The sequence below is a fragment of the Rana temporaria genome, chromosome 6 (genome assembly GCF_905171775.1).
Source record: "Rana temporaria chromosome 6, aRanTem1.1, whole genome shotgun sequence".
Lineage (NCBI taxonomy): Eukaryota > Metazoa > Chordata > Amphibia > Anura > Ranidae > Rana > Rana temporaria.
This window is the reverse complement of record NC_053494.1, coordinates 19,049,277-19,061,545: the sequence shown is the minus strand read 5'-3', so window position 1 is coordinate 19,061,545 and position 12,269 is coordinate 19,049,277. Positions and strand designations below refer to the sequence as shown.

The 12,269-nt window shown below is 46.3% G+C and overlaps 1 protein-coding gene across 1 annotated transcript in view; it reads left to right on the top strand.

Annotated features, from left to right (window-relative positions):
* Window positions 1-12,269, top strand: part of CLCN7 (chloride voltage-gated channel 7) — a 76,487-nt gene that overhangs the window by 43,259 nt on the left and 20,959 nt on the right. The window contains exons 12-14 of the mRNA XM_040356386.1: window positions 947-1,063; window positions 5,964-6,018; window positions 6,601-6,661. Coding sequence (XP_040212320.1) covers window positions 947-1,063; window positions 5,964-6,018; window positions 6,601-6,661 — 233 coding nt within the window. The remainder of the gene's footprint in view (window positions 1-946; window positions 1,064-5,963; window positions 6,019-6,600; window positions 6,662-12,269) is intronic.

Sequence of the window (12,269 nt, the reverse complement as noted above, 5' to 3'; positions counted from 1 at the left end):
GTGGATAGGAATCCATACTTGAACACACGAGGGAGTGAGCCGAAGGTTGCAACTGTTGGTGTGATGTTTGCTTTGATTTTCCGAAAGTAGCCGAACGTCGGTGCGCAGGCGCCGTATAGAGCCGCACCGACGTTCGGCTTCTTTCGGCTACTCTTGACGCGATGTATGCGACCGTCGGAAGCCTGTCAATCAAATGGGAACGCCCAGTCCCGAAGACCATACCCGGAAGCGGCGGAGAAGATCGCTCTCTAAAACGGTAAGTACGGCTTCGATTTTAAAAAAAACTACCCGATTCCCCTTCACAAAATGAGCCTCAATCTAATGTTAAAAAAAAAAAATTCGGGTGAGCTCCCGCTTTAAATTTTCTTGGCTCGTCTTAGTGTTGTACGTCGGAATTTGGTGTGACCCTGTGTACTCAAGACAAGCTTGAGCGGAATTCCATGGGGAAACCCATCTTTTTATTCCCCCCCCCCCCCCCCAACGGGGAAAACCGCTTGTGTGTACGTGGCATTGTTAGATTTCCAAAAATTTGGTATTTTCGAAATTTGAAAATCCGAGAATTCAAAAAGATCAACATTTCGAATTTCCAAATTCCGAGAAAACGAATAACAAATATCTGAAAGGTACGTTTTGTCATAATGTGTGGTGCATATTTGCACCTTATGGTATTGACTTGCAGGGGCCCAGCTAAAGGTCCCAGTTAAGAACCGATTCAGTCTGTGTTGAGCCATGTAATACCTTATCCAGTATGAATGACGGGATGACTGCATGGTTGTTCCAGGTACAACTGTTTCTCGTTTTCTGGCCAATTTCATCCTCATTTGTATCCTCCATCTTCCTTCGTCTTCCTCATCTGGAGCATCAAAATGTCAAGTTGAGCTGTTTTACCCATTGACAAAGTTTTTCTATTTTGTATGATTTATGTTTTTTTCCCCTTCTTTCACAGTTCTTTGCATCTATGATCTCCACCTTCACGCTGAACTTTGTCCTCAGCATTTACAACCGCAAACCGGGCGACCTGAGCAACCCTGGTCTCATAAACTTCGGAAGATTTGATACAGATGTGAGTCTGGCCCTTGTGTTTTTTTGTTTTTTTTGCCTATATGGTGGGTCTGTAGTTGCCAGCCTGGCTAAATGACTCTGCGGTACCTTCTTACAGTCATTTATGTTTAGGCTGCATTCACACCTGAGCGTTTTGTAGCCTGAAGCTATAAAACATTAGAGGGGGGAAAAAATCCATTATTCTCTATGGAGATGGTTCACATCTCCACTCCAAAACGTCTGAAGCCGAACGCCTGAAGCTCAAACAAGTTGTGGACCCTTTTTTTTGTCGCACGAATCGGGCTGATTTGGGCATTTTTAAACGTTTGTATTCCCATAGAAACTAATGGAAACACTTGATTCAAGCGTCTAGCGCGACAACAAGCTTTTCGTCGCTTTGATCTGTTCTGTGAAATAGAATATTCACCCAGGAAGAAGATAAAATAAATCTACAAACTTAGCAACAAGTGATGAAAGAGATGAGCATTTTTCCTATTGGCTAAAAAAAAAAACGACGAAGTTCAAAAACGTCGGACAACGCTGTATGCAAACGCGCGAATACGTGTTAATACGCACGACAAAACGCCGGAAAAAAATACAAAATGCTACACTCATTAGGCCTAAATCTTTTGTGTAAGATCTAAAAAGTCAGTGTGTGACTTATCAACTCTACTGATTTATTATTATTATTTTACAGGATTTATATACCACCACCAGTTTACACAGCACTTTACAATAAAAAGGGGGGACAGTACAAATACAATACAGTAAAACCTTGGATTGCGAGCATAATTCAGTCCAGAAACATGCTTGTAATCCAAAGTACTTGTATATCAAAGCAAATTTCTCCATAAGAAATCATGGAAACTCAAATGATTCGTTCCACAATCATTTATTCATAGGTCCTTCAGTTTATAGTCCATATAAAAAGATTACAGCAATGTGATAAGTTGTGTAATAAAATGTCCACAAATGGAAGCCTCCACAAGGGGACAAGAAGCAAAATCCAGCAGGAGTTACAGAGTATAAAAGAGAAGAGAGGCGCCTCTAAGTGTAGCAATAAGTTGCTAAATGTTGTACCTTCATTAAATGTAACCATATTGCTACACTTAGAGGCTCCTCTCTTCTCTTTTTGTACTCAGTTGTGACGTAACGCAACTCTTATATCAAGACATCGCTTGTATATCAAGACAAATTTATATAAAAAAAAAATAGCTTGTTTTGCAAAACACTCTCAAACCAAGGTTTTACTGTACAATACAGTTCAATATAAGGAATGGGAGACCCCTGCTCATTGAAATTACAATCTTAAAGGAGGGGGCGAGCAACTGGCTGAAAATCACTGTTGCCTCCCGCCCGGCATCTTTTTTTAACAGAGATGTTTTATTGAGAGAACAAAGCAAGGTTACATCATCGCATATAAATGCAGGTACAGTGAGGTACAAAAATCAGGAGCATCCCAAGAGCTGAGAACAGGGCAGTTTCCCTAAGCACAGTACAATATCAGGGGGGAAAAAACACAAGAACCCAGACCAACCCAAACCCCCCCTTGGACCCTGAGGAAAAAAAAAAGAAAAGATACCAGAACCCCAGTCCCCCCAAGGGTTACCTAAGGAAGCCGCCCGGCATCTTTCATTTGACAATTTGGGGAATCTGACAGGCGCCAGTTGTGTACAGGAAAGGGTGACAACACGATGTCAGATTTACAGACAGGTATTGGGAGCAAACTTCTCTTCTCGGATGCGAGTTGTGATGCAGGGATTGGGGAGCTCAGAGAATCCTGTGTGTGTGTGTGTGTGTGTGTTTGTGTTTTCCCCTCAAACGAAGACACACAGATCTTTGTTCTTCCTTCCACTACATGAACAATTACTTCTGCATGTGACATAATGAGGTTAGTAAATTATAGAGAGAAATGCCACAATTCTTTTATCTCTCTAAAATCTCTTTGTGAGAAAGTCAGGGGCGAGTCTCATGATCTTAATGACATGTCCTAATGGTCTCATGGCTCACCTCCCCCACCCCCACCCCTCTGAAGTAAAATGGAAGCCTATGAGGGTTTGGAATGATATGCATGACCACAGAATGAATTGTTGCTTTTGGGCATGCTTGAACTCCTGAGTGCTGTTAAATGAAAACCTTTCCACAGTAGTGTTCTCTGTGTGTGTGTGTGTGTGTGTGTGTGTGTGTGTGTCTGTGTGTCCCAGGAAAGAAAATCCAGTAATTCCAATATAATTCCCCTTCCCACCACTATTTGCATATAGCAGTGGATTAAGGCCCGGTTCCCTCTGCTGCGACGCCAGACATCGCATGTGATTCGCAGCGCACTTCTGTTCTTTTTAATTTATTCACTTTATCCAATTACATTTAATTTACTTTATTTGGACACATCACAGTTGGATCATTAATTTTGTATAGAGGTAGCGCAGAGGTACACATTCACCTTTTTATCACTTCTGTTTTGTAGCCTCATAACTGTATATCTGCAGTGTGAGGTCATCTAAGGCAGTGTTTCTCAACTCCAGTCCCCAAGGCGCACCAACAGGTCGTGTTTTCAGGCTTTCCATTATTTTGCACAGGTGATTTTATCAGTTTCACTGCCTCAGGCTGGGTTCACACTTGTCCGACAAACGCTCCGACATTGGGAGCTCATGTCGCATGACGTGTGAAAATCAATGTTTTCCTATGAGAGACGTCTTAACGGGTCCGACACAAGTCGGTCTGACTTTGAAAATGCTCCCTGTACTACTTTGGTCCGACATTGATCCTACTTCAGCCCATTGAAATTCATTGAAGTCGGACCAAAGTAGGAGCCTTGTCCTTACCATCAGACTTTTGACATCGGACATGTGATTACAGCAGCAGTAAAAGGAATTTATCTCACTCGGGGATTGTTTTGATTGGTCAAAGAACAAGTCAGACTATCACAAAGTCGGATCAAAGTAGTATCCTGTTCATGAAAGTCGGATGAATGTAGGACCAATGTAGGACAGATGTCGCAGAGCAAAGCAGGGCTGTGGAGTCGGAGTTGAGGAGTCGGAGTCGGGGGAAATTTTGGGTACCTGGAGTCGGAGTCGGCAAACAATGCACCGACTCCGACTCCTACTAAATTTAGATTGGAATAAAAAAAAAAAAAAGCAAGTTTAAATGTCCCAATTCACAAAAAGTTATAATTAATATAATTAATAATTATATACTGTAAGAATAAAGACCAATGCATGCAGTGCCTCACGTAACCACAAAACAAACACGTTAAGTGACCGTGAAGAAGCATGCTTTTCATGTGCTTCACTATATGGCACGCAACGCACAATTAGGAGCAGCAATACTTATACTTTCCATAGTGTTGTGTTCTGCTTTTACAGGGAACGCATGTTAGAGAACCAGTAAGAGTCCAAATAAAAAAATTCCAACAGGAGTTTTATAAAGCACTAAAAGAAGTTGAAAAGTATGATCGCTCATCAAAACTTACTGTTGAAGAAACCATCCTTGTTTATCCAGAGATCGTTAGTGATGTGGCCAGAATAGTTACTGCAATGCCACCCACCCAAGTCAGTGTCGAAAGATTATTTTCAGCCCTAAAAATAATAAAGTCTGACTTAAGAGCCTCTATGAAAGAGGATCTGGCAGAGGCAATTCTCTTCCTTAGAACTCTACATTGAATTGATTTGCATTTGCTAAGCCTATAACTACATTTCAAGATTAATATAAACCATTTCTAGGTTTTACAGCTTTTGTTTTTGGTTCATTATAGATAAGCTTTGTTTTTGTTCTAAAACAACCAAATAATGTGGTTTGTATTTTTGAACTGGTAAAGATCCTGTTCCTGATGTTTATGCCTGCTGCTACTATCCAGCCACTTGATTGTTTTCATTGTGTTTGTCTTTTGCTTAAACTGTGCAATACAGTAGACTGTTGGCTTCCCAGCCAGTAGTCCTGTGGTAGGTTGCGTTTCTTTCCCTCAAGGAATGTATAAAATACATTTGCATATTAATACAGAGGAGTCGGAGTCGGAAGTACATAAAACTGAGGAGGAGGAGTCGGAACATTTATCTACCGACTCCACAGCCCTGGAGCAAAGTAGGATGAAAGTTGTACTGCTGTCGTGTAGTATAGTGTGAACCCAGCCTTAGTAACTACCACAGCTGTTTCACCTGAGGGAAATCCTGAAAACATGACCTGTTGGGGCGCCTTGAGCACTGAAGGTAAAGAGGAAGTAAACCCTGATGGGGGCGCTTTCATAAACGCCACCTGCTTTATTTTTTATTTTATTTTTTTTAATTCTCCTTCATTAGTCACCCGGGGCAATATCTAATATAAGGAAGCAAAGCCCCGCTCCTCTACCAAGATGCCCACCTCCACACAGAAGCACAGTGCAGAACAAGGTGTGGCAAGATGAGGGAGGCCACAGTCAAAACTGGTGACTAGTCATTTATCTTTGACTACCCTTTTTTTTTTTTTTTTGGCACATAATTCACAGTGCAGGTTGTTTTTAATCTTTTCTTTCAGGCTATGTTAAAAAAAAAAAAAATCCTGTGTTTAAGAGGTAAAGCAAGCTTACAGTTGCACCAGCAGTTGTGAGCTTGGTACTTAATTTTTGAACTGGCTATAGGCTTTTTTAAAGGATTTCTGAAGGTTCGGTTTTTTTGTGCCTGTGTCTTAGTGGGGAGATTTCTCTTCACTTCCTCTCCCAGAGATACAACAGGAAGTGAGATCAGATCTCTAGGGTGAGGTAGATTTCTTCCCCCTCTTTCTCTGGTTATCACTGGGAAGTAGGATGTCCTTACTGGAAGAGTCCCTTTTATTTCCGTTTTGTTGACAATAACTTGGAGAAACGCTGAAAGATCTTTTTCAAGGTGACTGTATGCTTTAAAAGAGCTAGCATGATCCTTTTCTCATCTGTTGTTGTGTTTGTTGATTGGCAGGAAAACAGCTACAAGTACTTTGAACTTCCAATCTTTATTTGTATGGGAGCAATAGGTAAGGAAGACACTTTAATACTTAATTAAGGTGAAAGATTTTGTTAATTATGCAACAATTGTTTTCATTTCCATATCAGAATACCAGTGTATTTAAACCGGCATATGAAGCACAATTACATTTATTATGACATATATTTCTGTCTCTATCTAGCTCTCTCCATCTCTCTCTCTCCTCTATCTATCTATCTATCTATCTATCTATCTATCTATCTATCTATCTATCTATCTATCTATCTATCTATCTATCTATCTATCTATCTATCTATCTATCTATCTAGCTCTCTCTCTATCTAGCTCTCTCTCTATCTAGCTCTCTCTCTATCTAGCTCTCTCTCTATCTAGCTCTCTCTCTATCTAGCTCTCTCTCTATCTAGCTCTCTCTCTATCTAGCTCTCTCTCTCTATCTAGCTCTCTCTCTCTATCTAGCTCTCTCTCTCTCTATCTAGCTCTCTCTCTCTCTCTATCTAGCTCTCTATTTCTATCTAGCTCTCTATTTCTATCTAGCTCTCTCTCTCTCTATCTCTATCTCAAATGTTCATATACTTTTCTCATTATGCCTCTCTTTATCCTTTCTTGGCAGGAGGCATGCTGGGAGCGCTGTTTAATGCCTTAAACCACTTGTTGACGGTGTTTAGAATCAGGTAAAGTGATGTGTTCCTTCTTGTGTTTTTATTTTATTTTATTCCCTTTGTTGTCCATGTATGTGTTTTGGTCTTTGTGGTGATGCAGTCTTTTCATATAGATGCTTGGATTAGGGACCTTGGATTGTAAGCTCTTTGAGGACAGGGGCTGATGGGAATGTACAATATGTAATGCACTGTATAATGTCTGTAGCAATGTTATGGCCTTCTGCTTCATGGTGGAGGTCCTGTTAGGAATCTGGCTATTTTGTGCTGGTAGAATTTGTTCTTTAGGTTAATTCTAAACAGATAGTTGTGCTACAGAACTTACTGGGAGCCTTGTTGCCGGGCGCAGTCGCGGACTGGGAGACTTGTTGCCGGGCGCAGTCGCGGACTGGGAGCCTTGTTGCGGGCGCGGACTGGGAGCCTTGTTGCAGGACGCAGTCGCGGACTGGGAGCCTTGTTGCAGGACGCGGGCGCGGACTGGGAGCCTTGTTGCAGGACGCGGGCGCGGACTGGGAGCCTTGTTGCAGGACGCAGGCGCGGACTGGGAGCCTTGTTGCAGGACGCGGGCGCGGACTGGGAGCCTTGTTGCAGGACGCGGGCGCGGACTGGGAGCCTTGTTGCAGGACGCGGGCGCGGACTGGGAGCCTTGTTGCAGGACGTGGGCGCGGACTGGGAGCCTTGTTGCGAGACGCAGTCGTGGACTTGGGAGCCTTGTTGCGAGACGCAGTCGTGGACTTGGGAGCCTTGTTGCGAGACGCAGTCGTGGACTTGGGAGCCTTGTTGCGAGACGCAGTCGTGGACTTGGGAGCCTTGTTGCGAGACGCAGTCGTGGACTTGGGAGCCTTGTTGCGAGACGCAGCCGCGGACTGGGAGCCTTGTTGCAGGACGCAGGCGCGGACTGGGAGCCTTGTTGCAGGACGCAGGCGCGGACTGGGAGCCTTGTTGCAGGACGCCGTCGCGGACTGGGAGCCTTGTTGCCGGACGCCGTCGCGGACTGGGAGCCTTGTTGCCGGACGCCGTCGCGGACTGGGAGCCTTGTTGCCGGACGCCGTCGCGGACTGGGAGCCTTGTTGCCGGACGCCGTCGCGGACTGGGAGCCTTGTTGCCGGACGCCGTCGCGGACTGGGAGCCTTGTTGCCGGACGCCGTCGCGGACTGGGAGCCTTGTTGCCGGACGCCGTCGCGGACTGGGAGCCTTGTTGCCGGACGCCGTCGCGGACTGGGAGCCTTGTTGCCGGACGCCGTCGCGGACTGGGAGCCTTGTTGCCGGACGCCGTCGCGGACTGCATGTGACAGAACTTATCCAAATGCAGGCCACGTGTCTATGCTCTCTGTGCATCTTTTAGAAGTTGTTCTGACCACCTCAGTAACAGAGGAGCTGTCTTGAAAGAAGTTCTTGTCCTTCCATGTCACAGGTCACTTTTTGCAAGTTTTGAGATAAAATTCGGGATTTTCCTAGTTAACATGACGGAAAATCTGAGTTATATGATGACAGGAGGCGAGTATCTTGCATTAAACTTTCTTTTTAATGCTCATAGCAGAAAACCATAAACACTTATTTCTTTAATACAGAGAAAAAATCTTCATAGGACTACAATACCCAGCAGCCCCTGGGGTCCCTCCCCCCTGACACAGTCTCTATATAAAGGGCTGTCTGGGTCTCCTCCTCCTCTTTCTTTATGCGATCCTGGGTAGTCACGGAACATCACGTAAGTCTATCCTTGAGGATCTCGTTCAGTTGGTATCGAGGAAGCTCCATCAACTTTGGAAAACAGGGCCAACCGGGCCGTAGTAGCGAACATCACCTGGGTGATGGATATGCGATCTGAACTGTGTTCAACTGGAACAAAAAACAGAAAACCGTCATACGTGAACTTCGGAGTGTTTTCTTAACGTCCGCATAGGCGTAGACTCCACCCATCAATAGCCTGAAAGAGAAAACATATTATGATAGGGTGGGAAGGGTGGGAAGATACTCGCCTCCTGTCATCATATAACTCAGATTTTCCGTCATGTTAACTAGGAAAATCCCGAATTATATATCAGACAGGAGGCTTCATATCTTGCATGTTTAAAGCTATCACCATAATATAATACATGCAATATATCTAAAGTATTGAGGAAGAGACATGGTTAGTAGGTCTGAAATAATACTGTCTAAACGTCGTTTCTGATGACCAGTCCGCCGCTAGTAGGAGGTCCGAGAGGGAACCCCCCGAAGTGACTACTTTGGTAGCCATGGCACCCCTGGTGGAGTGAGCTCCGAAAAGCGAGGTGTCGATTCCGGCCATATCCATGGCCGATCTCACCCACCTGGCCAATGAAGCCGGGGAAACTGGGAGGTGTGGTTTCACATATGAAACCAGAAGTTGATTCAGGTTTGGTGACCTTTAGGTTCGCAGTTCGAGATTCATATTGCTGCAAACACCGAACCACGCAGATGTGTGGATGGTCAGGGAAAAAGGGATAGAACACTGTATGGATCCCTGTTTTCGTACGGCGAACCACAGAGAACCGTACACCCTCCGGCGAGAATTGACGCCGGGAGATGTCCAATGCTCTAACATCTGAGACCCGTTTTATGGATATAAGGCATAAAAGGGTAGAAAGCTTGATAGAAAGGTTCTTCAATGAGAGGGTATCATTTTCCCCCCAAGATGTGAAGAGCCGCAGCACCTGGGAGACATCCCATGTGGATTGATATCTAGGTCGGGGGGGCGGTTATATTTTACCCCCCGTAGAAGTCTGCAGATCAGCGGGTGTTTACCCACCGGTGAAGCTTCCACCGGACAGTGGTAGGCCGAGATGGCAGATCTGTAAACATTTAATGAGCTATAAGACTTGCCCGCCTCATACGCGTCTGCTAAATAATTCACTATATCTGGTACAGGTGCATGAACGGCATCAATTTGCCGTTGATCACACCAACGCACCCACAGGGTCCAGGCCGATCTGTACGCCGACCTAGTCCCTGGGGCCCAGGCCAAGGCGAGGAGGTCTCTAGCTGATTGTGAAAACGTGTTATCAGGGATTCCGAACCTGAGATCAACCACGCTAGAAGGGTAAGGTTGCCGTCTCTCAACAGAGGATGACAGCCTAGGGTTGCGTTCGATAGGAGATGAGGTGTGAACGGGATTAATCGGGGAAAGTCGATCGACATCCCTAGAAGGAGAGGAAACCACGGTTGCGTCGGCCACCATGGTGTGATCAACACAACCGTCGCCACCTGGGTCGCTACCTGAAGAAGCGTCCTGGTGAGCATGTTGAACGGGGGAAACGCATAGTGTGTCCCCCGCGTCCAAAGTTGTCGGAACGCATCGACTGCCAATGCCTCTGGGTCCGGTCTCCAGCTGTAAAAGCGGGGTAGTTGCCGGTTGAGACGAGAGGCAAAGAGGTCCGTCTGCAGAGGGCCCCACAGAGACTGCAGTGACAGGAAGACCGTACGATCCAGCGTCCAGTCGCTGGAATCCGTAAGGTAGCGTGAATTCCAGTCTGCAACGGTGTTGGAAATCCCGGGCAGGTATTCTGCCATAGGGGTGGTATTGATGGAGAGGCAGAACTGCCAAAAGTCGGATGCAATATCCGCCAGGATTTTGGATTTTGTGCCTCCTAAGCGATTGACATATTGCACTGCTGCAATATTGTCCATGCGTAAGAGTACGCATTTGTTGGAAGTATGAGGGAGAAAACTTTTGACCGCGAAGTATGCTGCCAAAAGTTCCAAGGCATTGATGTGGAGGCGTGTTTCCTCCACGGACCATTTCCCTCCGGTGGTGATCTGGCCGCACCGGGCACTCCAGCCCTGGCGACTCGCGTCTGATTCTATGATCACCTCCGGGTAGGAGTTGAAAATAGTCCTGCCGTTCCACTCTATGGCGTGGCGAAGCCACCATTGTAATTCCTCTATGGCATCCGGGCTTAACGGGACTTCGTCCGCGTATCGTAGCCCTTGTTGCAAGTGGAGAGTTTTTAGCCTTTGTAAAGCACGATAATGTAAAGGTGCCGGGAAAATGGCCTGGATAGAGGCCGATAGGAGGCCTACTATGCGAGCCAGCAAACGAAGGGAGACCCGACCTTTGCGTAACGTGGCCCTGATTTCTTTGCGAATCAGAGCCAGTTTCGCTTTCGGTAACAGTAGAAGAGCTTGTTTGGTGTCCACCAGAAACCCCAGGAATTCCATCTCTTGAGAGGGTTCCAGTACTGATTTCTTGAAGTTGATGAGGAAACCGAGTTCCTCCAACAGGGACACCGCCCATTGGCTGTGTAGATAGGCTAGCGTTCTGGATCGAGCCATGATCAGCATGTCGTCCAGGTAGATTATTAGGCGCACACCTCTGCTCCTCAGAGCGGCTATTACCGGTTTGAGGAGTTTGGTGAAACACCATGGGGCTGATGACAAGCCGAATGGGAGGCAGGTGAACTGCCACATCCGGTCCCGCCACTGAAATTTTAGGAATGATTGAGATTCGCTGTGCATAGGAACCGTGAGGTACGCGTCTTTCAAATCTATTTTTATCAACCAGTCTCCTGGCCATAGGAGATCGCGTAACAGGTGGATACCTTCCATCTTGAAATGGCGGTATGCCACATGCTGGTTGAGATCTCTCAGATTTATGACGGGGCGATGGCCGCCGTCTTTCTTCTTCACCAGGAAGATGTTGCTGATGAAACCGGGGGAGAGGGGGTCTACCTCCTGAACCGCTCCCTTGGACAGGAGCTCTCTGAGTTCCTCGTCGATCAGTTCTATGTTTTGGGCCGAAAAATGGATAGGATGGGGCATTACGTTTAATGTCGGGAGAGCCAAGAACTCTATCCGATAACCCGTTACCGTTGAGAGGATCCAAGTATCCGTCGAGATCTTGGACCAGGCGTGGGAAAAATACATCAGTCTGCCCCCCACCTGTGTGTGTGGAATGACAGAAGGAATTAAACTCACCGGTCGGTGGCCTAGACCTTGGAAATCCACGTCCTCCGCGTCCCCTCCAGGGGCGTCCCCGTGGGGGGAAAAAGGGTGCGGGTTGAGCCATCGGCAGGGTGTACGGCTGTGGAGCAGGAGTGTACTGCTGATTGGGCGGTCTTGAGTAGGGCCTGTACTGAGCAGTGCGGCCGGTAGATCGCCCTCTGCCTCTACCGGCCTTCCCAAAAACCCGGCCGGGTTGGGATTTTCTCAATGATGATTGTGCCTTGTCCAGGCTCGAAAAGAGGCTCACAAATTTATTTATATTTTTAATGAGGTCATCTCCGAAGAGAAGACCCCCTGCAGAAGGTCCCGGTTCATTTTCTGCCAGATGGCTGAGCTGCGGGTCCAACTTCATCAGGATGGAGCGGCGGCGCTCCACCGAGCAAGTTGTATTAGCGGTGCCCAGCAGGCATATAGCGCGCTGGGCCCAGCCCCTGAGTTGTGATAAGTCTACAGGTTGGGCTGATGAGGCCGCCTGTTCCCCCAAATTTAGAATTTTAGTGAGGGGACCAAGTATATCTAGTATACGGTCCTGGATAATTTTAAAGGACCTTTCAATCCCTTTCTTTGCATATTTTCCGGATCTTGTCAAATATTTGAGCAAAACCGGATCTATCTCGGGGGTGATAGCCACTTTGTTTGCCACATGTGGTCTGGGGCATTC